Source organism: Chrysochloris asiatica, unplaced genomic scaffold, assembly GCF_000296735.1.
Source record: "Chrysochloris asiatica unplaced genomic scaffold, ChrAsi1.0 scaffold00350, whole genome shotgun sequence".
NCBI lineage: Eukaryota > Metazoa > Chordata > Mammalia > Afrosoricida > Chrysochloridae > Chrysochloris > Chrysochloris asiatica.
In genome coordinates, this window is record NW_006408868.1 from 889,859 (window position 1) to 913,031 (window position 23,173).

The 23,173-nt window shown below is 41.1% G+C and overlaps 1 protein-coding gene across 1 annotated transcript; it reads right to left on the reverse strand.

Moving 5' to 3' along the window:
- Window positions 1-484: 484 nt before the first annotated feature.
- On the reverse strand, window positions 485-21,178 carry WDR82 (WD repeat domain 82). Its single transcript, XM_006876021.1, has 9 exons — window positions 20,993-21,178; window positions 15,392-15,489; window positions 12,853-12,919; window positions 3,934-4,033; window positions 3,345-3,461; window positions 2,963-3,118; window positions 2,391-2,460; window positions 1,599-1,741; window positions 485-721 (listed from the first exon to the last, which is right to left on the reverse strand). Exons 1-9 carry the CDS (start codon window positions 21,151-21,153, stop codon window positions 692-694), a joined length of 942 nt encoding a protein of 313 aa, XP_006876083.1. The 5' UTR covers window positions 21,154-21,178; the 3' UTR covers window positions 485-691.
- Between the last annotated feature and the right edge of the window lie 1,995 nt (window positions 21,179-23,173).

A 23,173-nucleotide genomic window follows, 5' to 3' on the forward strand; every position in this document is an offset into this window, starting at 1 on the left:
GTGACTGTACCAAGCTGCTGCTGAACCTCTCAGCTCTGGGAACTCACCAGCCCCCCAGGGCCATGAGGCAGTCCTAGACCACCTACCCACCCACACAAGAATAACTGCACGGCTTCCTGCCAAGCAAGGTCCTATTCTGTTCCTTTCTCTGCCTCCAAGATATAGGAAAACTTACTTCTGTAAATGTTTGGCACTGAAAAAACATGATGGCTGTGGGATAATGCCACAGTGACACAAGTAGACCCAGTAACAAGACATGCAGGGCAAGGGCAAAGGGCTGAGCTGCCCTAGCATCTTAAAACCAAAACTGCAGCTTCCCATGCATTGATGGGGGTGAGAGAAGGGCTGTGCAGAATGAACAACTTCACTGGCTCCTCAGAAGCAAATACATTCAAAACTGAAGGCGTCTTGAGGACCCCACTATACCCTAGTCATGAGTCTGGTCACTTCTCTGGAGGAACTGATGCAGTGACAACTGGAAAATCTGAGTCCCAATTGAGTCCGTCGCACCAAGAGTCCTTCTGAAAAAGCATGGCAGGGAATTCTTCCCACGCAGTACATCCATGGGAGGGCCGTGTGACAAGATGTTCTCTAGTCCAGTCCAATGATTCAATCCCGGTATGGTCTCAGTTCCCTCTGAGTTTTTTCTTGCTAGCCCTCTCAGTGTGCACACAGCTGAGCAGCATCAGGGTCAGTCATCAATGGTGGGCAACCAGAAGGCCTGGAAGGAGCACACAAGTCAACTTAAAACAGCTGTCTCTTACTCCTGGCCACGGAGGGCTTTTCATATTCTACCCCACAGCATCAAGGGACTCATTCCCTCCTGACTAATCAGCACTCCTCTCTTCACATGAAGGTAAGCTGGTTCTGTCTCCCTTAAGCATAATATCTACCTTCTACCATGGGGGTCCTAGTATCAAGGAAAGAAAATGAATGCCCCCTAGGAGGTGGAGGCCTGGGTAATTCACCACGTGACCTTCCTGAGCAGTAGGAGTTTTCAGAGATGGAACAGGACGGTTTTGCTGTGTTTCTTTTGACAATGTTTTATTGGTTTAAAAAAAAGGGAGGGGGGTGAGACAATCTGGGTGGGATGGTGTAAAATGCTCCATCCCCAAATCCCCAGAAGATCCCAAGAGGAAACTGGGAAACTGGAGGCTGAGACTCAACTGATCCTTGTTCTGCTAGTGCTTTCTAAGCAAAGGCTGGGGCCTGGAAAATTTTCTGAGGAGGTCAGCATAAACTGAACAAAATAGAAAACAGAAAGGATTTAAGGTTTCAGCCTTAAGTGGTGAATTCAGAGTATTTTAATGAGCAAACCAAAAATATGATCGAGTGTGGTCCTAAAACCAGGGACCACAGCCAACACTAGCATATCTCCCAGGAGTTCAGAGGTGACTCCAAATTATGGGAAGAGCAAACCTGAAAGATCAGCCCAATCAAAGATCAGAAATTGGGAAGCCACCAGTTAGAAACATGGATCTGGGTGCTTGGAATGAATTTAATATTTAAAGCACAGCTTGTTGGGCTGTTAGGGCACCCCCCCACCCCCAATGGAAAGTACCCTTCTGTGGACAACCCCCTACCCACTGGGCACATACCATGTTGGAACAAGCACTGGCAAAGGTCATGAACTTGGGGTTGAACTGCAAACAAGTGATAGGGCCTGTGTGTTTTCCATCCAGCACAGCTACTTTGATACCACTCTCGCCATTCCAGACATGGATTTTGCCATCCTCTGAACCTAAAGAGAATGAGGAAAATGTGACAGCTCAGAAGACCATACAGACAACTGGGAACAAAACATGGATTAAAGTCCAGAGAGAGAGAGGCTGAGCTTCAGGATCCAGCCCTGAGCAGAAAGTAAAAGGAGTAGAGGCAGCGAAGGAAGGATACTTATAAAATTGTTTGTGACCATAGCTATTTGTTTTTATAAAATATCTGAGTTTTAGCATTTTAAAAAGGGGCTGAGTACCATTTACTCTACCAATATGTGGTCACTAAATGATTTAAAGGCAGGGTTCCCAGAAAATTAGCTTTACCAATTAGGTAGTGCTTGTAGGAAAACCTTAATGTGAGTTCTCAGTAAAGAGACTATCGAAGTCAGTACAGTTTAAAGCCATTAATACCTTTGACTTTATGTGAAATAGAAAACAGAAATCTGACAACATAAACCAAGCACATAATTTAACAAACAACACAGTAACAGTTAAGTGCTGTCGAGTCAGTTCTGACTCACAGTGACCTATATAGTTCCCGAGGAGCAGCAGGTGGATTTGAACGGCTGACCTGTGGTTCACAATTCAATGCTGATCCTACAACATCACATACTAGCAAAAACAAACGGACACTACTGAGAAATACTATGGCCAAGTGGAATAAAGGAAGCTCACCAATCATAATAAACTGGGAGTCTGGAGTAAATGAGGCCTCCAGTGTGACAGCTTTACTGTTGGCATATCCCTAAAACAAAGCAGAATAATAAAAGCCATTAACAAAAACAACTACCTATGCTATCACACACAACACCTTCCTTTCCACAAAACCTTCTTTATGCACAGCACTGCCACCAATGTTCCAAATGCAGCTACTGTCCATTAAAATTACTCCCTCCTCTCAGCCCCATACTGTTTTGTCGTTAAGTGCTGATGAGTCAATTCTGACCCACAGTGACCCTGCATAGGTTTTCCAAAGAGTGGCTGGTGAGCTTGAACCACTGACCTTGAAGTCCAACACATTAACTCACAGCACCACACCAGGAATCCAGCCCCTTACTAAGAGGGAGCAAGACAATGGTTTACAGTCAAGAATTATTTCATAGACACCAAACTTGGGTTACTGGGTGAAAAGTGGAGGAAGAAAATGCAAACCCGTGCCTTAACTGGTAAGTCAAGGGTAATTGCTGGTCTCCACCAACCAGCTAACACAACTCTCTGCCTGGCGGTAGGCAAAGCTGCCAGCTCACCCCAAATGTGTGCATCACCACACCCTTGAACGCATCAATGAGACGGATGAAGCTGCCATTGGTAGAGATGAGGATGAGTTTGCCATCATTGCTGAACTTCAGTCCTGTCCACTCACAAGTTCGATCATACTGCATCTTAAAAGTAGCAAATGGCCCCTGAAAGAAATAAAAATAAGCCCCAGGCCCAATTATAAATAAATAAAAAAATTCCTTTAAACTCTTTTTTTGCCTAGGGAAAGCAGAAAATGAAGTACAGCTCTGTCCCTCCTCTCTGATGCCCACCATAAATTTCCTCTACTGTAAAAAAAAAAAATCTCTTTAAACATCCATCTCTCCCTTAAACACTTCCATGCCAAGAATGCCCCAAGATTCAGTGATTTACCTTATCAAAAGAACGAAGATCATAAAGTTTGACCATTTCAGAATTGACACCTGCAGCAAAAATTAATCCTTCTGGATCAAAAGAACAAACTGGCTTGCCCTGTAAATGCATGAGACCCTAGGGGGAATGAAAAAAAAAAAAAAAAGACAAAAATTGATGAATCCAAGATCCCAAACACCATGTAATTTACTTTTGCTAATGAAATCTAAAAAGGGGATAAGAACTAAGACTAGCCTAGGCAGGTACAGAAGGGAAAACATAAATCTAAACAGATTTATTTTTTAAAAATCTGTAAAAATGATTTAAAACCTACACAATTGTACAATATTACAGACAGTTCAATTAAGAATATAAGCCCCTAGAAACTGAAAGCTTTAACGTAGAAAATCACAGAGCATAATGCAGTCAATGCTAGACTGGGTATTTGCTTACCAACAACTACCAGAAAAACAAGTTATCTCCAAAGTTAAAAAGACTCTGGGATTATAGAAGGAACCAGTGGGGTTTTTTCCCCCATTTTCCCTGAGAGGAAGAGCTGATGATGTTGGCCACAGACAATACTCAAAAAGTGTAACTGTGAATACCATACCTGGCAATTAGGGGACCGAAGATCCCAGAGTCGAATGGTTTTATCAAGAGATCCAGAAATGAAAGTGTCATCCACAGGTGACATGGACAATGCCACCACCCTGCAATGTATGATAGAGATGAAACAAAATATATCAACAAATGAATGTGAATACGAAACCAATCTGCCTACCTACATAGATATTTTCTTTCATAATTGCCATTTAAAAAAAGCTAAAACACACACATAAGCACATGAAAGACAGCTAGTATAATAACACCAAAAACTTTTAAAACTACAGTATAAAAATGTACTCTAATGCAAATTAAAGCAACAATGACCTACCACTTTACACCCACTAGAGTAAATATAATAAAAAAGACAAAGGACTTCTAACAAGATGGCGGACTAGACAGAAACATTACATGAACCCTCTATAACAAAGACTTGTTTATATAGTGCCGTGGAGTCAATTCCGACCCATACTGTACAGGGTTTTCAAGAAGTTGGTGGGTTTGAAACACTAATCCTGCAGTGCTACACCGGGACTCCATAACAAAAATACGACAAAATAATACAGACAGATGAAAATTCTGGCACCCTGGTTAGAGAGGTGGATGGAGTATTTGCTGGGAGGAGAGACCAAGCAAGAATGGAAAGAAAGGGAAAATAACTTGACTGGTGAATGGCTGGCCAGACATGGTTCGACCATCTTGTGAGCAGCTGTGTCTGCACAGGGAAGTCTGGCATTCACAAGAGTGGTGAAAAGGTGCAATTCCTTCTTTTTCCCCAAGCTGCCCCTGGAGGCCTGAAGTGTGGCCAGCGCCTACCTTCATCTTCCCCAAGTGCAGACTCTGCTTTCCAGGAGTCTGGAGTTGCATGGTTTGGAGCCATGCCAACATGGGGTGGGGGCCAGCTACGCTGCTTTGGTTTGTAATTTTGGTACCTGGATTCAGGTGGGCAGCTTGGCTCCAGACATACATAACCCACAGAGCCACCAGATTAGCATTTAACCAGTCACCCTGCCCTAATGGTTTCCTGTGGTCCTATCAGACACTGAAACCAGCTCCATCAAAGGCCTCCACGAACTACTTCCTAAGTGAGTGCCCTGAACATAGATACACTGAGGTCAGTTGGAATTCTGCTGTCACATCCCTTCCACAACCACCTCATAAGTTCTTTGAATTGCAGGAGCCCTCAGAGATTTCTCCCCTTCGGGTACAATAACTGTACTGCTTGTTTTCACAAATATAACACCCTCACAATGCCCCAGAGATAAGAGACAATTTCGCCTGTATACACACACAAACAAAAGGGAATGAATGACTCAAATGACAAAGACGCAGAGCCAGAAGACGTTTCTGAGAAAGAAAAGTTAATAGAATTGACTGAAAAAGAATTCCAAAGAAGGATAATGAGGTACCGTCAGAGAGGATCCACAGAGGGATTGAGGAAAGCAATTGTACACAATACAAACTTTAGAAGAATTCAGGTAAACACTATAAGAACAAACAAAATAAATGCAGATTCTGATACAATACAAACCCTGCAATTAGAAATCTAGAAGAAAAAACAGAATGAAAAAGTTCTAAAAATGCCTAAGAGTTAGATGGGACATCATGAAGAGGAACAACTTACGGGTGGATCGGAATTCCAGAACTGGAAGAGACAAGCAGAGAAAGTTGTCAAAGAATTGTTGGAAGCAAACTTCCCTAACATCATGAAAAATGAGAAGATAAGCATTCAACAAGCTGAATGAACCCCAAACAGGACAGACTCCAAAAGAAAATCACCAAGACATTTGATAACTAAACTTCCCCAAAACCAAACACAAGGAAAGTATCCTGAGTGCAGATCAGGAAAAATTAAAAGTTAGCTACAAAGGAGAACCAATAAGATTAAACTGATTTCTCAGCAGAAACCATGCAGTCAAGAAGGCAATGGTATGATATAAACAAAACACTAAAGGGAAATGATAGCCAACCAAGAATAATGTATACCCAGGAAAACTGTCCCTCAAATGTGACAGCAAAATTGGGCATTTTCTGATAAACAAAAAGGAATTTGTAATAGCATGACCAACATTACAAAAAATGCTAAAGGGTATCCTTTGGACTGAGAACCAATAGCAGCAGACAACAACCTGAGATTACCATTCAACAACCTGAGATTACCATTCAAGATAACACCACCCAGAACGCAATCCAGATACAGAAGAATTCAAAGTAAAACAAGCCTACAAGACTGAAAATAGGGAACTAGAGATTAATGTATAATGAAGTTAACTACAAAGCAAAAAGAGGGAACAGCATAGATAGTCAAACTTCCAAATGGCAAAGAAGTCAAGTAGATTTCAAGATAAAACAATGTTTTAAGCAGGGAAAAATTAATACATTATAGGGTAACCTCAAAGAAAAATATACCTGCACATAAAAATAAAAAAGGAAAACCAGAAAGATTTAGTAAACATTAACAAACAGAAGAAACTGAAAAGAAAAACCACAAGCAAAATGAACCCAGTGCAGAAACTTATGGAGAACAAACAATTCAGCAGCACCACAAAAAAAACATACATGGCCCTTTGGTTGGGCCATGGAGGGGATTGTAACCAGGGCAATGAAAAGATATACGATAAGATGAATGTAAAACTAATGTTCTCCCATGTAAACTATCACATAATTCACAATAAAACATTAAAAAAAAAAAAAACCCTAAAAAAATGACAGTAATCAATTCATATTCAGTGATAATTACACTGAATATAAATGGATTAAATGTACCAGAGTCAAGAGACATAAAGAGCAGAATGGATAAGAAAACCAGATCTATCAAAAATGCTGTCTACAACAGACATATCAAAAAGATGGAGATGGAGATAGCCTACACGCACACCAACAGAATAAACTAACTTTAGTTCATACACACTGTGGAATACTATAAAACACTGAAGAATAATTCTGAATCTGTGAAACACCTTACAAGGTTGAACCTGGAGAACATTATGCTGAGTGAAATTAGTCAATCACAAAAGGACAAACATTTTATGAGAGCAAAGTTAAAAAAAGAAAGGTTTTCTTGATAAAAGAAATAATCTATGATGGTTACAGGGGGAGGGGAGGGAAAATATTCACAGGCTAGAGGGTAGACACATGTTAACATGGGTGACAGGACAGGCAATATACAACAAGAGGGAAGTTAGCAGAGGACAGATAAAGACAGTAGGAGACACAGGGTGGAATGCAATAGTTAAAGTGAACAGAGGTAAATACTGCTATGTGCTAGTACAGGAAGGGGATTGAAACCACATAGTGAAGCTAAGCATATGGTTTGTTAAATGTAAAACTGATCAATAGCAATAAAAAGTTAAAAAAAAAAAAAGTAACAAGTATTGGTGAGCATGTGGAGAAATTGGAACCCTTAGACATTGCTGGTTGTTGTTAAGTGCGTCAAGTCAGTTCTAACTCACAGCCACCCTGTATGGGGTTTCCATGGAGCAGTTGGTAGGATTGAACTGCTGACCTTATGGTTTTGCAGTCCAGTGCTGATCCTATAGTGCCACACCAGGAGTCTGGTGGGAAAGCAATATTGTGCAGTAGCTTTGGTAAACAGTTGTGTAGTCCCTCAAAAAGATAAGAGTGTTACCATATGACCTAGTAATTCCATTTCTAGATATATACCCAAGAGAATTTAAAACTATGCTCACACAAAAACTTTTACATAAATATTCAAAGCAGCACTCATCATAACAACACAAATGGAAACAAACTAACTGTCCCTCAGCAGATGAACACAAAAACAAATGTGGAACAATGGATTGTTACTTGGAAATACAGAAATGAAATCCCCTAGTGGACCAACTTTCTGCCAAACAATAAGGTAAAAATAAACAGTAATACAAGGGAGGAATATCCTTCTTAGAATAACCAACAAGATCAAACGGGTAGAAATTGTCTAAAATCAAAGCTGAGAAGCTAAGAAGGAGTAGGAAAGAAGGATGAATGGAGGAAATGGGTAGAGTGGTATTACATTACTGGGACTGCTATCAATCTAATCAAAGAAAATGTGTATAAATTATTGAATGGAAAACGAATTTATCAGTAACTTTTCATCTAAGCCACAATACTGTTTTTTAAAAAAAGATACATTGATTCTTATCACAATATTGATGACCCTTAAAAATGCTATACTAACTGAAAGAAGCCAGACACAAAAAGCAACATATTGTCTGACTTTACTTGTAATGAAAATGTTCTGGAACTAGATAGAAAGTGGTGATTATGGCCCAACTCTGAGCATACCAAAAAAAAAAAAAAAAAAAATCACTGAATTGTACTTTAAAATGAATTTATGGTACATGAATTGGACTTCAATTAAAAGTATAATTTCTTAACTAGAGGTCTGTGAACTAATGTTCTCACACTTGAATGACATCAGCATTAATAACCTAGAAGATTTGTTCAAACCGATCACCAGGCCTCTAACCCAAGGAACTGGCTCCTATGAAATGTTTGGGTGAACATAAGCAGTCTCCCCATGGTGCTCTTTTAAACAATTATTTATGTGAAATGAACTTGACAAAGACCAACTATAAAGGGTAAAGGGGCAACGAGTTGAAGATAATGGTGGTAGGATAATATAAAAAAGACATAATGGTAGCACAAGATAATATCACCAATATCACTGAATTGTTCACATACACATTGCTGAAACGGTGTCTCTTTGCTTGTGTATACTTTCACCAACAATTTGAAAACAAAAACAAAATCCATCCACAGAGCTTCTAATTCAGTAGGTTCAGGATGGGATCAGAGAATCTGCATATTTATCAAAATCTAGGTGATGGTGATACTGCTGGTCCATGGCACCACACTCAGAGAAACATGTTGCTGTTGTTAAGTGTTGTAAAGTCAGTTCCGACTTACAGCAACAGAAATAAACATGGCCTGGTCCTACAGAATTCTCATAATTATTATTATACTTGAGTCCACTGCTGCTTCCATTGTGCCAATCCATCTCACTGGAGGTCTTCCTCTTTTTCATGGACCCTCTATTTTACCAAGCATGATATCCTTCTCCAGGGACTGGTCCCTCCTGACATGTCCAAACTATGAGAAATGAAATCTTATCATCCTGGCTTGTAACACAGATTTGTTTCTTCTTTGGGCAGTTCATGGTACTTTTAATATTCTTCTCTAACACCATTAACTGAAATGCATCAATTCTTCTTCTGTCTCCCATATTCACTGTTCAAGTTTCACAAGCATATGTTGTTGTTAAATGCTGTAGAGTCAATTCTGACCCACAGAAATCCTGTATAGAGGTTCCAAGGGGCAGCTGGTGAACTTGAACCACCGACCTTACAGTTAAAACGACTTTGCAATCTGATGCATTAGCCCACGGCGCCACGCCAGGACTCAACATGCATATGAAGCTACTGAAAATACAGTGGGGTTTGAGTGATGCCCACTTTAGTCCTCAAACTGACGTCTTTGCTCTTGAACACTTTAAAGAGGTCTGATGTAGAAGACTTGTGTAATACAATACTTTTGATCTGACTACTGCTTCCATCAGTGATAATGATTGATCTGAGCAAAATGAAGTCTTTGACAACTTCAATCTTTTCTCCACTTATCTTGATGTTATTTATTGGTCCATTGGTGAGAACTTTTGTTTTCTTTACACTGAGGTGCAATCCATACTGAAGGCTGTGGACTTTTTATCTTCATCAGTATGTATTTTAAGTCCTCTTTGCTTGTAATAACCAAGGCTGTATCATCATATCACAAGTTGTTGAGTCTTCCTCCAGTCCTGCCTGATGCCCATTCTTCTTCCTATCATCCAGCTTCTCGGATTATGTACTTAGAATACAGATTTAATAAATACAATAAAAATATACCAACATGCACATTTTCTAGTTTTAAACCATTCAGTATCCCCTGAAAGGTTCTGTTCAAACAACTGCCTCTTGGTCTAGGCAGAGGTTCCTCATAGCACAATTAAAATGTTCTGCAACACTCATTCTACGCAGTACTATCCATAGCTTGTCATGATCCACACAAATGAAAATATTTGCACAGTTAATAAAGAACAAGTAAACATCTTTCTGGTATTCTCTGCTTTCAGCCAAGACCCCTCCGATGCCAGCAATGACATCCCTCATTCCATGTCCTCTTCGTAATCCAGCTTGAATTTCTGGCAGATCCCTGTTGATGTACTGTTGCCGCCATTTTGGAATTATCTTCAAAAATATTTTACTTGCATATGATATCGATGATTTCTGCATTCCACTGGGTCACTAGTCTTTGGAATGGGCATAAATATAGATCTCTTCCGATCAGGCCAGATAACTGTCTTCCAAATCTCTTGGCATAGATGAGCGAGCTGCTTCCGGTGCTGCATCAATTGGCTGAAAGATTTCATTTTGTATTCTGTCATTTCCTGGAGCCTTGTTTTTTTTGACAATGCCTTTAATGCAGCTTGGAATTCTCCCTTCAGTACCATTGGTTCTTGACCATAAACTACCTCATGAAATGGTTGAACACTGACCATTTCTTTTTGGTACAGTGAATCTGTGTATTTCTTCCATCTTCTTTTGATGCTGTCTGCATCACTCAGTATTTATCCACAGAATCCTTCAATACTGCAGGTTGATAAATGCTATGCAAGTTCCTCTTTTTTGGTTTTCTAACTCAGATCTTTGTACATTTCATTATAATATTTGAGTTTGTCTTTCTAAGCCGCCCTTTGAAATTTTCTGTTCAGCTCTTTTACTTCCTCATTTCTTTCAGAGTCTCTTTTGACATCCGTTTTGGTCTTTTCTTTCTTGTCTTTTGAATGATATTTTGCTTTCTTCTAGGTCATTAGTGTCTAATGTATCAAATCTGTTTTTGACAGTCTCTAAATTCAGGTGAAATGTGTTCAAGGTCATATTTTAGTTCTTGTGAACTAGTTTCAATTTTCTTTAGCTTCAATCTGAACTTGCATATGCTGAGCTGTGTGCCACTAGCCTTGTTTTGTCTGATGAGATTTTCCATAGTCTATTTCCACAGATCTACCAACTGCCCTGTCAGGCGAGGGCACAGAAGAGACATCTGAGTGCACATGTGTAAGTAAATATGTATAACACCTCCATGTAGAAAACGAATTCTAGAATTCAGGACAGACATGGGCCAAAAATATTGACTTGAAAAGCCATCTGAGTAAAGGAGCATGAAATCAGGATCGAGATATTAGAGAAAATTGCTGGGTTTGTTTATTTTAGAGTCAAATGGAGAAAGTAGGACCAAGAACAGCAAGAACAGAACTAAGATGGTAAACGTCAGCTGCAAAGGCAAATGTATTACCGAGAGGTGGAGTCTCAAGAAAAAGGCTAGAACAACTGATTTTAACTGGAGAGCGATAGCAAAAAGAATGAAGAAAAGAAAGAAAGAAAAAATCCATACATAATTCTGAGATTAGATTGAGTGACTTAAGAGAAGGCAGAGATACAGATATACAGATTCTTTCAAGTTTGACAGGGAAAAAGAGTGGGTGTCAGGGTTAACAAATAGATTTAATATAAAACCACATAAATTTGTGGGCAACAGGGGAAGGGCCTATTAAGGAGATGGAACAAGTAGATAGAGGGGGGTGGATTTGGCCAAGGAAGAAAGGCTACATCATTCTCAAGGAAAGGGTTCCAAGATAGGAATTTAAGAGACAGGGTTAGAAGTTGAGAAAAACTCACTTTGTTGTTAAGTACCATGGAGTCGGTTCCGACTCATAGTGACCCTGCACAGGGTTTCCAAGGCTGCAAATCTTTACAGGAGTAGAAAGCCTCATCTTTCTGCCATGGAACCGCTGGTAGTTTTGAACTGCTGACCTTGAGGCTGGCAGCCTGACTTGTAACCACTATGCTACCACAGCTCCTTACCAGAGCTCTTAGGTGTCCTGAATTTTCTCAAATGAGGAGGGACAAAGTTATCCACTAAGAAAAAGGCCAAGAAATTAGAATAATGAAAAGACTGTTAAAATTTTTAAACAACTGTGGTTAACCCTAATTATAGACAATACATTTGTGAATATTACATTGAATACAAACCAGCAAAAACATCTGCTTCTCACAAATCATCCTTTGTTTGGACAACACAATACCCAATAGCTGTGACTTTCTGACTTCAGCATCAAAGAAAGGCCCTGCCCAACCAACCAACAGTACAGCCTACAACACAGGGCTCCAGTTTTGTTAGTTTCTCTACCACTCCAAGCACTACTGGGTTACTGTACATTTATAAATGAAAGCAGGAATGTCACCCAAGAGAAAAATGTACTTAATATTTAACCAAAACTTTAGGGGGTTTGTGGAATAGGAGCCACCTTTATCAGAGGGTTGTCTCATGCGTGGCAACTTCAACAAAATTCATGGAAAAATAAAACAGTCTCTTCTTTAAGAAACATTTGAGGCATCAACTATTAATTTTTACTACAAAGTTTTTCACTACATATTTTTATTCCACATTTTTCATGATCATGCTTTAAATGACTGACTTTGGTTTATTTATGAACTCCTACCTCAGCCACCTCACTTTAGTTCATCAACAGTTGTCTACTTCCCATTGCCAATGAGTCGGGTCCAACTCAAGGCGCCCCTTCTAGGATAGAGGAGAATTGCTCCATAAGGTTTACTAGGCTGTAAATCTTTCAGAAACACTCTGCCACATCTTTCTCCCAACGTAACTGGTGAATTCAAACTGTTGACCTTTCAGTTAGCAGCCCAATGCTTATTAGCCCACCAAGCCTCCTTGCTGAATGGTTGGGGAGGGTTAAGAAGAGAAGACTAAGGAAAATTCCATACAGCAGTAAGGAACTAATTTCAGTTCACTAATAAATCTCTCCATTCTTCTATTGTCAGGGTAAGCCTCAGGGATAAAACAATGTACTTGCATAACACTTGGGTCTTACCTTTTGCTATGTCCAGGAAAGTATCTGATATATTTGTTGTCATGCAAGGACAGGTAGCGAATAGTATCTGTAAGAAGACAAATAGGGCATGATGATCTCATACTATTCTAGGAAGAATTGGCTTTCCATTTTCGTTTTAAAAAGAGAAGGTCAATTGCTTTTCATAGTGCTACAAGGTGTGATTGACAAAGATAAATAATTCTTCCTTGCAGGTGGAGATAAGAGTGGGTATATACAAATTTCACACAGATCTAAAAGATCTTAAGTTAATAACATACAGAGCAATGTTTAAAACCACTGGTCTATTATTACCTTTGTCATCTGCATAATTACAGTACAACTTACCCCATAAATATACCCTGACCAAAACAAAACACAATTGTTATAGGCCCTGGTCTACTGTGTCCACAGAATGGCAAACCTTAAAGGAAAATATTCGGTTGCTGAGGAAACCAGAGGTTTCAAAGAGGTGAACAAGCATGCTACTAAAGGTCAAGCTCAACACTGGGAAATTTTGATCCAGGGTTCTCCAGCATGTCAGCCCCACCCTGGCCTCATCTGAATGCTCAATTGGCTAAACAACTTACATCGAAAGGGAACAAAATGGAAAGGCAGCATTATCTTACTACTTCTTTTCTAATTAGCCAACTAACCACTAATCCCAGGTAAAAATAGTGTGAATTTAAAAACAAACAAACACAAAAATGTGGTCAAAAGATGTAAAGACATTTTAAAATCAAACTCACAAAATACACCAAACTACAGCAGTAAGATTTTGACAACATCAAATTATCAATGGAATAAACATATAGAGATTTGTACTTAATAAAATGAGACACTCTTAAATATCAAATGATTCTGAGATAGAAAACTAAAACAGGTGATAGTGAAAGGGAATGAAGTGTCAAAAAGAACAGGACAGGAAAGTAGGAAAACACGGTAGCCCTAAAAAGTCGAGGAATAAGGTACAATTGTTGAGAAGGAGGTACTGGGAAATGATTCCAAAATGCAGAAAGGGAAGAATAGAACATTATTGAGGCAAGTAGCATCCAAACCCTCTCAGTGTTTCACAGGCTATTTTCTGATTAGAGGGCATTTAACCTAGAAGAAGGAAAAAGACAGCTTGTGTGGTTCCATACCTGAATTCTACATGGTTTTCCTTTAAAAATGTCATCAAACTTACCAAGTGACAACTACAAAGTATTCTTGGTTGTTCTGATTCTAGGAGAGGAGCTACTCACCTGTCCTAGGAAGAAGACGTCATCCCCCTTACCTGGTTTCTAAGAGGTGAGCAGGGTGTCGCCATCCTCTCTGGCTCGTTCAGAAGCCGGTGCACTGTTCCTGGCAAGGCAGTGGCCTGTACAGTTATCTCCTGTACCGGGTGGTATCATAGACCCTCAAACTGTACAAACTACTACCTCAGCCTGGAATCAGGCAAAAGGAAACGGAGTGCTGGAAGAACTCTTCAGGATGTACTTGAGACAGGAAAGGCAACATCCTCAGAGCAGAGGACAAGTGCTACACATTTGCCTCATCGTGCACCAGATTTAGAGAATCCTCATTTAATCACCCAGAAAGAAAGCCCAATGAAAGAAATATACAAGTTCTATCTACTTTGTCCCAAAGCATCAACTGCACTACACTACTTACTTAGAAAACCACTTCTGAAATAGAAACAAATAGATATGATATATTTACTAAAATTTATTTACAAGCAGAAAAATCTCATTTAAAAAAAAGACTTCTGTCCATCTGCACTAGATAAACACAGTCAAAAGAGTACTCTAGGCAATCCTTGAATAACATTCTTTCAACAAGTCAGCAAAGTAAGAAAACAAAACCCATCCACCTTCAGAGTCTTAACATGAAAATAAATGTTACAATTTAACTGCCAAGACAAATTAGAGACAGTTTATTACACACAGAAATTCACACAAGTTTTACTTCTAAAAATACCTTTTTACTCTTCAAAGATAATACTTTAAACTGTTAAAAACAAAAAAGGAGGGGAGGTGGTAAATTCAGACAAAAAGATGTCCCGTCCCTGTAATCAAAGATGACTGAGGTCAGTACACTGACTGTAAGAGGCTGAGCATACACCAACTGTCTGTTTCCTTAAACCACCACAGTTCCAAGACTTTTGAAAAAATTTCTCAAACCTCTATCTTTTGAACTGAGGGTACTGTTGTTTTAACAAGGTCTGTACCAAGTGTTCTTTCCTTTTATTTGTTCTAAAAGTATTCTTCCAAGTTTCAAGAAGTACAAGTACAAACCATAATGGCAATCCATTGTTTCCTATCCCCACTCCCCACTCTCAGCTGGAGACCTTTCACACCCAGTTCCAAGTCCTTCAAAAGGGATAGTTATGGGGCTTGCTTCCAGCATTCCTTCATTCATAACATGGTTATTAGCAATGCTAACATCAGAAGAAACTATTTAAACCAAAGTAAGGATAACCAAAGTAGTAATCACACAAAGATTCCATGAACAATTTAACAAAGGAAACCATGTCCATAACAGCCTAAAAAGGCTTGCTTACCGTCTATTTTGTTAGAGCTGTAAACCACGGTGTTTGCCGCATGTGTGTATCTGATGAGGTCCACACCATATTTCTTACTGTACAGGGTTCTCTTTGGTCTGAGGAGGAAATAAACAGAGAAAGAAAACTATCAAAATCCTCACCAAAATTTGGGAAAGAGAAGCACTTGGAGAAGTGTTGAGGAGTCAAGCTCTGATACTGGAAAGAAGCAATTTCTTCCAACAAAAAAGGAAACAAACTGAATTAACCAAGTGCAATAAAGAGCTATCTAAGCTGCCTTTCACTTCTGAACATCTGATGCCAAGGTTAGGAAGTGAAAGTTAATAGGAGGCCTCAATGTTCAAAAGCAAGCTTTAAGTAAGAAAAAAGTACATGTATTTTGGAAAGAAAGACACAGAAAACATAGGTAATAACTTTGAATAGGGGGCATATGGAAATACCAAATCAAAGAGGCCAGATTTTTCTTAAAGTCATTCACTTAGTTCTTTAAGAAGGCAGTGATTTGCCACAACTGAAACCAGATGCAAAACTGCTTGCTTTCCCTAATATAACCTGTTCTTGCCAAGTATCTCTTCTCCTCACCCAAAGCATTTGCTGAGCCTTTCAGAAGAGCCAATCTCTTCTCTAGCAAAACTAGTCAAGGGTGCTTTTCTTTTTACTTAAATATAAAGTTACACAATTCCAACCTTAAATTTAAAAAACAAACAAACCCACAGCCACTGAATTGATACTGACTCATTGTGACCTGGTACAAAGTTTCAGAGGCTGTAAATCTTTACAGTGCAGAAAAGCCTCAGGAGCCAGATTCTGGATTTTAACAGCAGTCTAGTGCTTATCCCTCAGAGATTATCAATCCATTAATTGATATACTTTGAATGCTTCCCTCTAGAAAACCTTGAAGATCAGCTGAAATTGATCTCAGCAAAATCTTTAATCAAAAATTTATACACTTAAGTTAGACAAAACTTTTTATCATCACTTAAATACCAATGTAAAACTAGATTTCCATACTAGAACAACTCTCCAATTCACACCAAATCAGAAAATAAAATAGCCTTTAACATAATATTCTACATTTAGGTCCTGGAAGGATTTCATAAATCCTATACTAATGTTTACCTCAAGCTCCAATTTATGGAAAAGAAAGAAGTCCACCTCTCAAAGTAAAATTCTCTTGGAACCTAGATACTAAGCAATCAGATAACTCAGGTAGCCTTAAGAAATCAATCATTTGCACTTTCAATTTTTGTTCATATGAGTAGGCCCAACATTTAAAAAAAAAAAGCCCTTTCCCAAACAAGACTCATTACTAATTTTTACAGAAATACCTTGCCCTCCTAAAGGATGGTTTAAAGTTTGCCTGGTTAAGTCCACCATCAGTTGTTCTGACCTAGGGTTACCATGAGTATGTGTGACTGAGGAAGGTAGTGACTGCTTCTAGCAGTGGATTGATACACTTAGCCTGGTATTTCAGCTGCTAGTCAGGCTGCTCTGGTAGCGTAGTGGTTACGAATCGGGCTGCGAACCTTAAGGTCAGCAGTTCGAAACTACCAGCTGCTCCGCGGGAGAAAGATGAGGCTTTCTACTCCCGTAAAGATTTACACCCTCGGAAACCCTGTACAGGGTCGCTATGGGTCGGAACCGACTCGATGGCACTTAACAACAACAACAACAAGTCAGGCTGCTAACCTCAAGGTCAGCAGTTTGAAACTACCAGCGGTTCCATGGGAGAAAGATGAGGCTCCCATAAAGATTTACAGCATCGGAAACCCTGTAAGTCAGAACCGACTCCATAGCACACCACCACAATAGTAAGAACAGAGCCTGAAGAGCCAACATAATCTGTGTGATGTGAGACAAACTTTCAGTTCTACTTGTTGCTAAGTGCCACCAAGTTGGCTCCAACTCATGCTGTTGTTAAATGCCGTTGAGGTGGATCCTACTCACAGCGAGCCTGTGTAGGATTTCTGAGGTATGGCTGGTGAGTTTGAACTGCCAGCCTTGAGGTCCAGTACATTATCCCACAGCGCCACACCAGAATGAGTAACCCCGAATTGGGGGGTTTGGAGGCTGTAAATCTTATAAGAAGCAGAAAACCTTCATTTTCAGTTCTATTTATATATGGCCTATTTGTCTCCAAATTATCAATTACCTTAACCTAATATCTGTTCCTGGAGTCCTGGCGTGGCGCTATGGGTTAATGCGCAGGACTGCAACGTCGGTTTCAACTGCAAGGTCAGTGGTTCAAGCTCACCAGATGCTCCATGGAAACCCTATACAGGATCACTATGGATTGGAACTGACTGGATGGCACTTAACAATAACAACAAAATCTGTTCCTACTAAAAGAAATTGATTACTTTTTTTCATTTCATATTTGAAAGTGCATGTCTGTAACATACTGCATCCATTTCAGGGGTCCTTTGCAATGTTCATTAGGCACTGGACTGATAATCACAAAGTTGACAGTTCAAACCCACTAGCTGCTCCTCGGGAGAAACATGAGGCAGTCTGCTTCCATAAAGATCTACAGTGGCAGAAACCCTGTACAGGATAAATATGAGTTGGAATCATCTCAACTGCAGTGGGTTTGGTCTGGCGTTCTACAAACTTCGTGTACAATATTTTCACAAAGTTTTAAGTCAGCTTTTGACTCAACTATGATTCTAGAAACAAGTATAAACTAGGAAAATATTACAGCTTCTCTTTGAATAGTTCTCATCAACTACTACAAACAGTATCCTTTATATTCTTTGAAATTGAAAATCATGCAATGGATGAACTCCATTGTAAGTAAAGAGCAAACAGCAGCAAACTGAAAAATACTAAGCATAGAGAATAACTATTGTAGCCATTCTCACTCAAGCTTCCAAATTCTAAACCCAGCACTATATAATAAAGATACTATGCTAAGGCGCTCTAGTAGCGTAATCGTTATGAGCCTGCAAGCTTGGCTGGAACCGCACGGCCGGCAGTTCAAGCTTACCAGCGGCTTCTCAGAAGCCCTATACAGAATCACTATGAGTCAAAACCGACTTAAGGGCAATGAACAACAACAATGTGGTGCTGTAGGGTAAAGCACTAGACTGCAAGGTCAGTTTGAACCAAAAGATCAGTGGTTCAACCTTACCAGTTGCTCCTTGGAAACCCTATCCAGGGTTGTGATGAGTTGGAACTGACTTGACTGCACTAACAACTCCATCCAAGGAGACATTACTTTTCTTCCAGTGTTACTGTAATGTACAAAAGTGGCAAGACTTTTTGCATTACCACTTAGAATTGGGGACCCCTGGAGGCAAAAGAAGCTTGAGAAGTAATGGTTGTTAGACATCCAGAGAAGTGATCTGACCAATGTCACACATATGGTTATAAGGACAAACTTGTTTTTAAGTGCTGTCAACCAGGTATAGAGCTCCCAAGGAGCAGCTGGTGGGTTTGAACTGCCAATCTTGCAGTTAGTAATCTAGCACCACACCAGGGCTCCTTAAGGACAAACGAGAACCCAGGAAAACCCACGTTTCCTTTAACTTCTGTACCAGGTAAAACAAAATCTAAAAGAGCATGTCTTGTAACTAGTACTATGTTGTTGTTAAGTGCTGTCATGTTGGTTTCAATACACAGCGACCCTGTATAGGATTTCAGAGGTTTTAAATCTTTGCAGGAGCAGAAGCTACCGACCTTATGGTTGGCAGTCCAATGTTAAAATTTTCTCATTTGGATGACGGTACTCTGGTTGTGTAAGACAATGTCCTTGTGCTACAGAAATCCATGCTGAATTGGTCAGGGATACCTCCGACTTACTAATGGGTGTGGGGGGCAGATATGTACACATCTAAATACTAACAGAGTGATAAAGTGGAAAGCAAGTTGTGAAGCACATGGGAGTTCTTTGAAACACTATAGCAACTTTGCTATAAATTTTCAATTATATAAAATATTACATAAGTCAAACGAATTGTGCCATAAACTGGGCACTTTATTTTTAACAGGATAGGACTTCACATACTATCATCCGTCTCAACAACTCCAAATTATACTACATTTGGAGCCAAACTATTAAGAAATGCTACCTTCATTACCTTTGAATGAGGATATACACAGCCCTCCCTCACGTGCCAGGAAGTGGTTCTAATCTGTGCACAAGCATTTAACATTACAAATTATTTCTGGCTCCAGGACTGGACAACCTCAACCTCCAACTCAGTTTTTAACAGTACTCCCTCTTCTAAGTTGATTCAAGTGGTCAGATCTGGACAGGAATCCACTACTAAATAAATAATGTGGACTCAGCTAACTCAGTCTCAGTGCAGCTAACAAATTCCCTCTCTCTCAGGACCATCACACCACAGGCTACTTCCTAGACACTGCAGGCAGATTCACAATCAATTACATAATACTTTCTCAGAAGCCTCCCTGCAAGGTTAGGGAGAACACTATAGCTTGGATCAAAGCAGCACTACTTTATAGATAACCAAATTCGCAAATGAAGATAGAAGTTTTAAAAGGTACCAGTTTAAAAAAGGGAGGGACCAAAAAAAAAACACCTGGACAAAGAAGCTGTCTGACAAAACCAGTACCACCAGAGTCAACTAAATATCTGCACGCTTGTAAAGAAAGGATGCCTGAGGGGAAATCAAGGTTAGCTTAAACCAGTTTCTGCTCTAAAGGAACTCCCAACTGAGCCCCGACTAGGAGGGAGCAAACCCAGTGGTGAGGCCCCAGGAAAGTGGTGTACTTGTCAATTCTGCAGAGAGATGCAGGTGGGGCGGGTCTCCAGATGACTTGGGACAACAGCAAAGTTTCATGCTCAGACTTGGAATGTGGCTAATTCCATGTGGACCTTAAAGTGTCGTGTGTATGTATGTGTGTTGGGTGCGTGGGGGGGCTGTAGAGGAAAACACGAAATGGTTCTCCGATGCTTTCTTTGTTCTATGGGAGGCACACATTCAGGTGGGAATGGGACGACCAAGTTCATCTGAGTAGCAAACACAAATCGTAGGAGAGGGAGGGAAAGTTGCAGATGCTGTTAACAAGTTCACTAGGACCGTGAGCGCCAGCATCAGAATGGTTGGAATGGGCAGGAATCCCGAGAAGCATTACATATAAAATCCTGACAGCCAAGAACGGCAGCCACGCGGCCTGGCGGAAAAAGAAAGGCCGCGCGCGGGAGGCTGCGGGGCAGGCATGGGTGGGCGGCGTGCCAGGCTGAAGCCGAGTCACCGTGCAGGGCAGGGAGAGAGGTGATGTCGGGGAGCAAGAGGAGAGCACCCCCGGCACCTCCGACAGCGCCGGAGGGGCAGAAAAGGAGACCCAAGGGGTAGGGGTGGGCGGGCCGGGCGTTTAAAGGTCAAGGTCAAGGTGGGGTTTGGCAGGCGATGCAGAGGAACGCTTTCTGCAGACACCAAAACCATAAAATAATGATGACAATGATGAAGATAAAATAAAAGGGAAGAAAAGTCTCTGGACGACTGCGGGATGGAAGCAGCCCTAGTAGGAGCGAGCGCAAAATAGGCCGGGGGCCGCGCGGGGAAAGGTCCGCGGCGCGAGTGCCGAGCCACGGGAGGGACTCAGACCCAGGCCCAGTGCCACCGCTGCACTCACTTGCCCTCCTGGCAGTCATAGAGCACGATGGAGTCGTCGTCGCTGCTCGAGATGACCGTCTCGCCGTTGGGGCTGAAGTCGAAGCAGTTGATCTTGTCCGAGTTTTCGCGAAACACCTTGGCGACGCGGAAGCTCCGCAACACGCTGTCGGTCAGCTTCATGGCGGCGGCGGCGGCAGCGGCGCAGGGTCGGGGCGGGGCCCGGCGGCGAGCGGGCGGCTTGCCCAGGGGCCAACCCGGGCAAGGTGGACGCCGCACTTGCGGCGAGCTGGAGAGCGGCCGACAGTCGAGCCGCTGCCCTTTTCTGCTCGTGCAACACCCTCCTGCTCGGACTGCGGGGCCTCGCCGACGGTTCTTTCTCACTGTCGCTTCAGAACCAACCGGCACGGCGCCGGCTCATTGTGTCCGCCATCTTGGGGCGATGAGCAGAAGCTGAAGGCGAGGAGCCTCTGCCGAGGCGCACGCCGGGAAAGAGGGCGGGGCGGGAACGGAGAAGAGGCGGGACGGTGACGTCAGTGCGGCTTTCGGGGAACGGAGTGTTGACGAGGCCAGAGCGGCAGTCCCTGGTGGGATGAGGGGGTCTAAAGTGCTTGAATGCTTCTAACGTTTCCCCCTATGTGCCTCACGGGTGTGGGTGCAGAAGAGGCAAGAGTCTTTCGTGGAGTCACAGCCCCCCGAGAGACATGGGCGCCCTCTTCAGGTGTCGCGACTGCAGACCGCGCGGGGGCCCAGACCCTGCTCAGTACTGCGAAGTTGGGGCTCGCTCGGTCCTGGGGGCCCGTTTTGGGAGTGTATCAGGTGAACCGATTGCTTCTGACAGGCTTGACCTCTTGTCCACGAGAGCACCAGCATAGTTTCAGTTTCCTGATTTTTTAAATCGATGTGTAATACAGTTGTTGTTGTTGTTGTTGTTAAGTGCCATCGAGTCGGGTCCGACCCATAGAGACCCTGTACAGGGTTTCCAAGGGTGTAAATCTTTACGTAGGTTGCACAAATTTAAAGGGATGAATTTTTTTCATTTGATTGTATGTGCTCAGATTTTCTTCAAGCTAAAAAAGACTTGAGGTATAAATTGAACTAATCCTAAGTATAACTTCCATTCGTTTTTAATAAGTGTAACAAATATTCATCTTTAAGTTCAAAACGTATTTACAGCTCCAAAACTTACACAAATAAGTTATTAACAGAGAAACTATTTCTACATTCTACAAAATACAATTTAAAATTCTCCTGATTCTTTCCCTCTCATTCATATATTTATACTTTATAGAAGCAAAAAATAATTTCTGCTTTAGTATTGTATATGATATATTTTTCTTTGTTAGTAAACCATATTGTTGGTCTTTTTAATCAAGGTACAATTTGCCTACTGTAAAAGTCACCGTTTAAGATGGATAGTTTTATGACTTTTTACTCCCACGTAGTCATGCAACTACTACCATAGCCAACATATAGGGCATTTCTATTATCTTTTCTGTATTCAACTGAATTGTTTTAGGGAGTTGTGGGTTAAAAGCATTGGACTGCTAACCAAATGGCCAGCAGTTCAAGCCCACCAGCCTCTAACAGTCCCATAAAGATTTATAGTCTAGGAAACCCTATGGAGGAGTTCTACTATGCCCCCATAGGGTCACTGTGAGTCACAATCAACTCTCCCGCAGTACCAGTGCGTTCAGTTTTTGGTTTGGATTGTTTTAATGGTTTTGTTGGGAGTGTGGAAGCTCCATAGGATGAGCACTGGACTCGAAACCACAAAGTTGGTGGCTCCAGCCCACCAATACGCTCCAACAGATGAGTCTGTCTGCTTCAGCAAAGATTTAAAACCTTGGAAACCCGAACCAACTTGACAACATTTAATAATTACAACATTGTATAAAGAATTCTTTGACTTAAAAAGAAGGTAAGTTGATCCTTAGCAAAGGAAAGCAATATCTAATCACAAAATAGGAGCTGGCTTACTGACTCTAAATTTCTATACAATGGTTTAAACTCAGTGCAATTTCTGTGGGTTCACAGATTTCCTCCTCAAAAGGTAAGTTGCGTGGGGTTTCGAACTTTGGCGAAGGGTCCTGTTTGTTTTGCTTCACTAAAGTGCAGGGAGTCCTGGTGTGGTGCTGTGGGTTAATATGCTAAACTGCAAAGTTGGTTGAACTGCAAAGTTGGTGGTTCAAGCTTGCCAGTC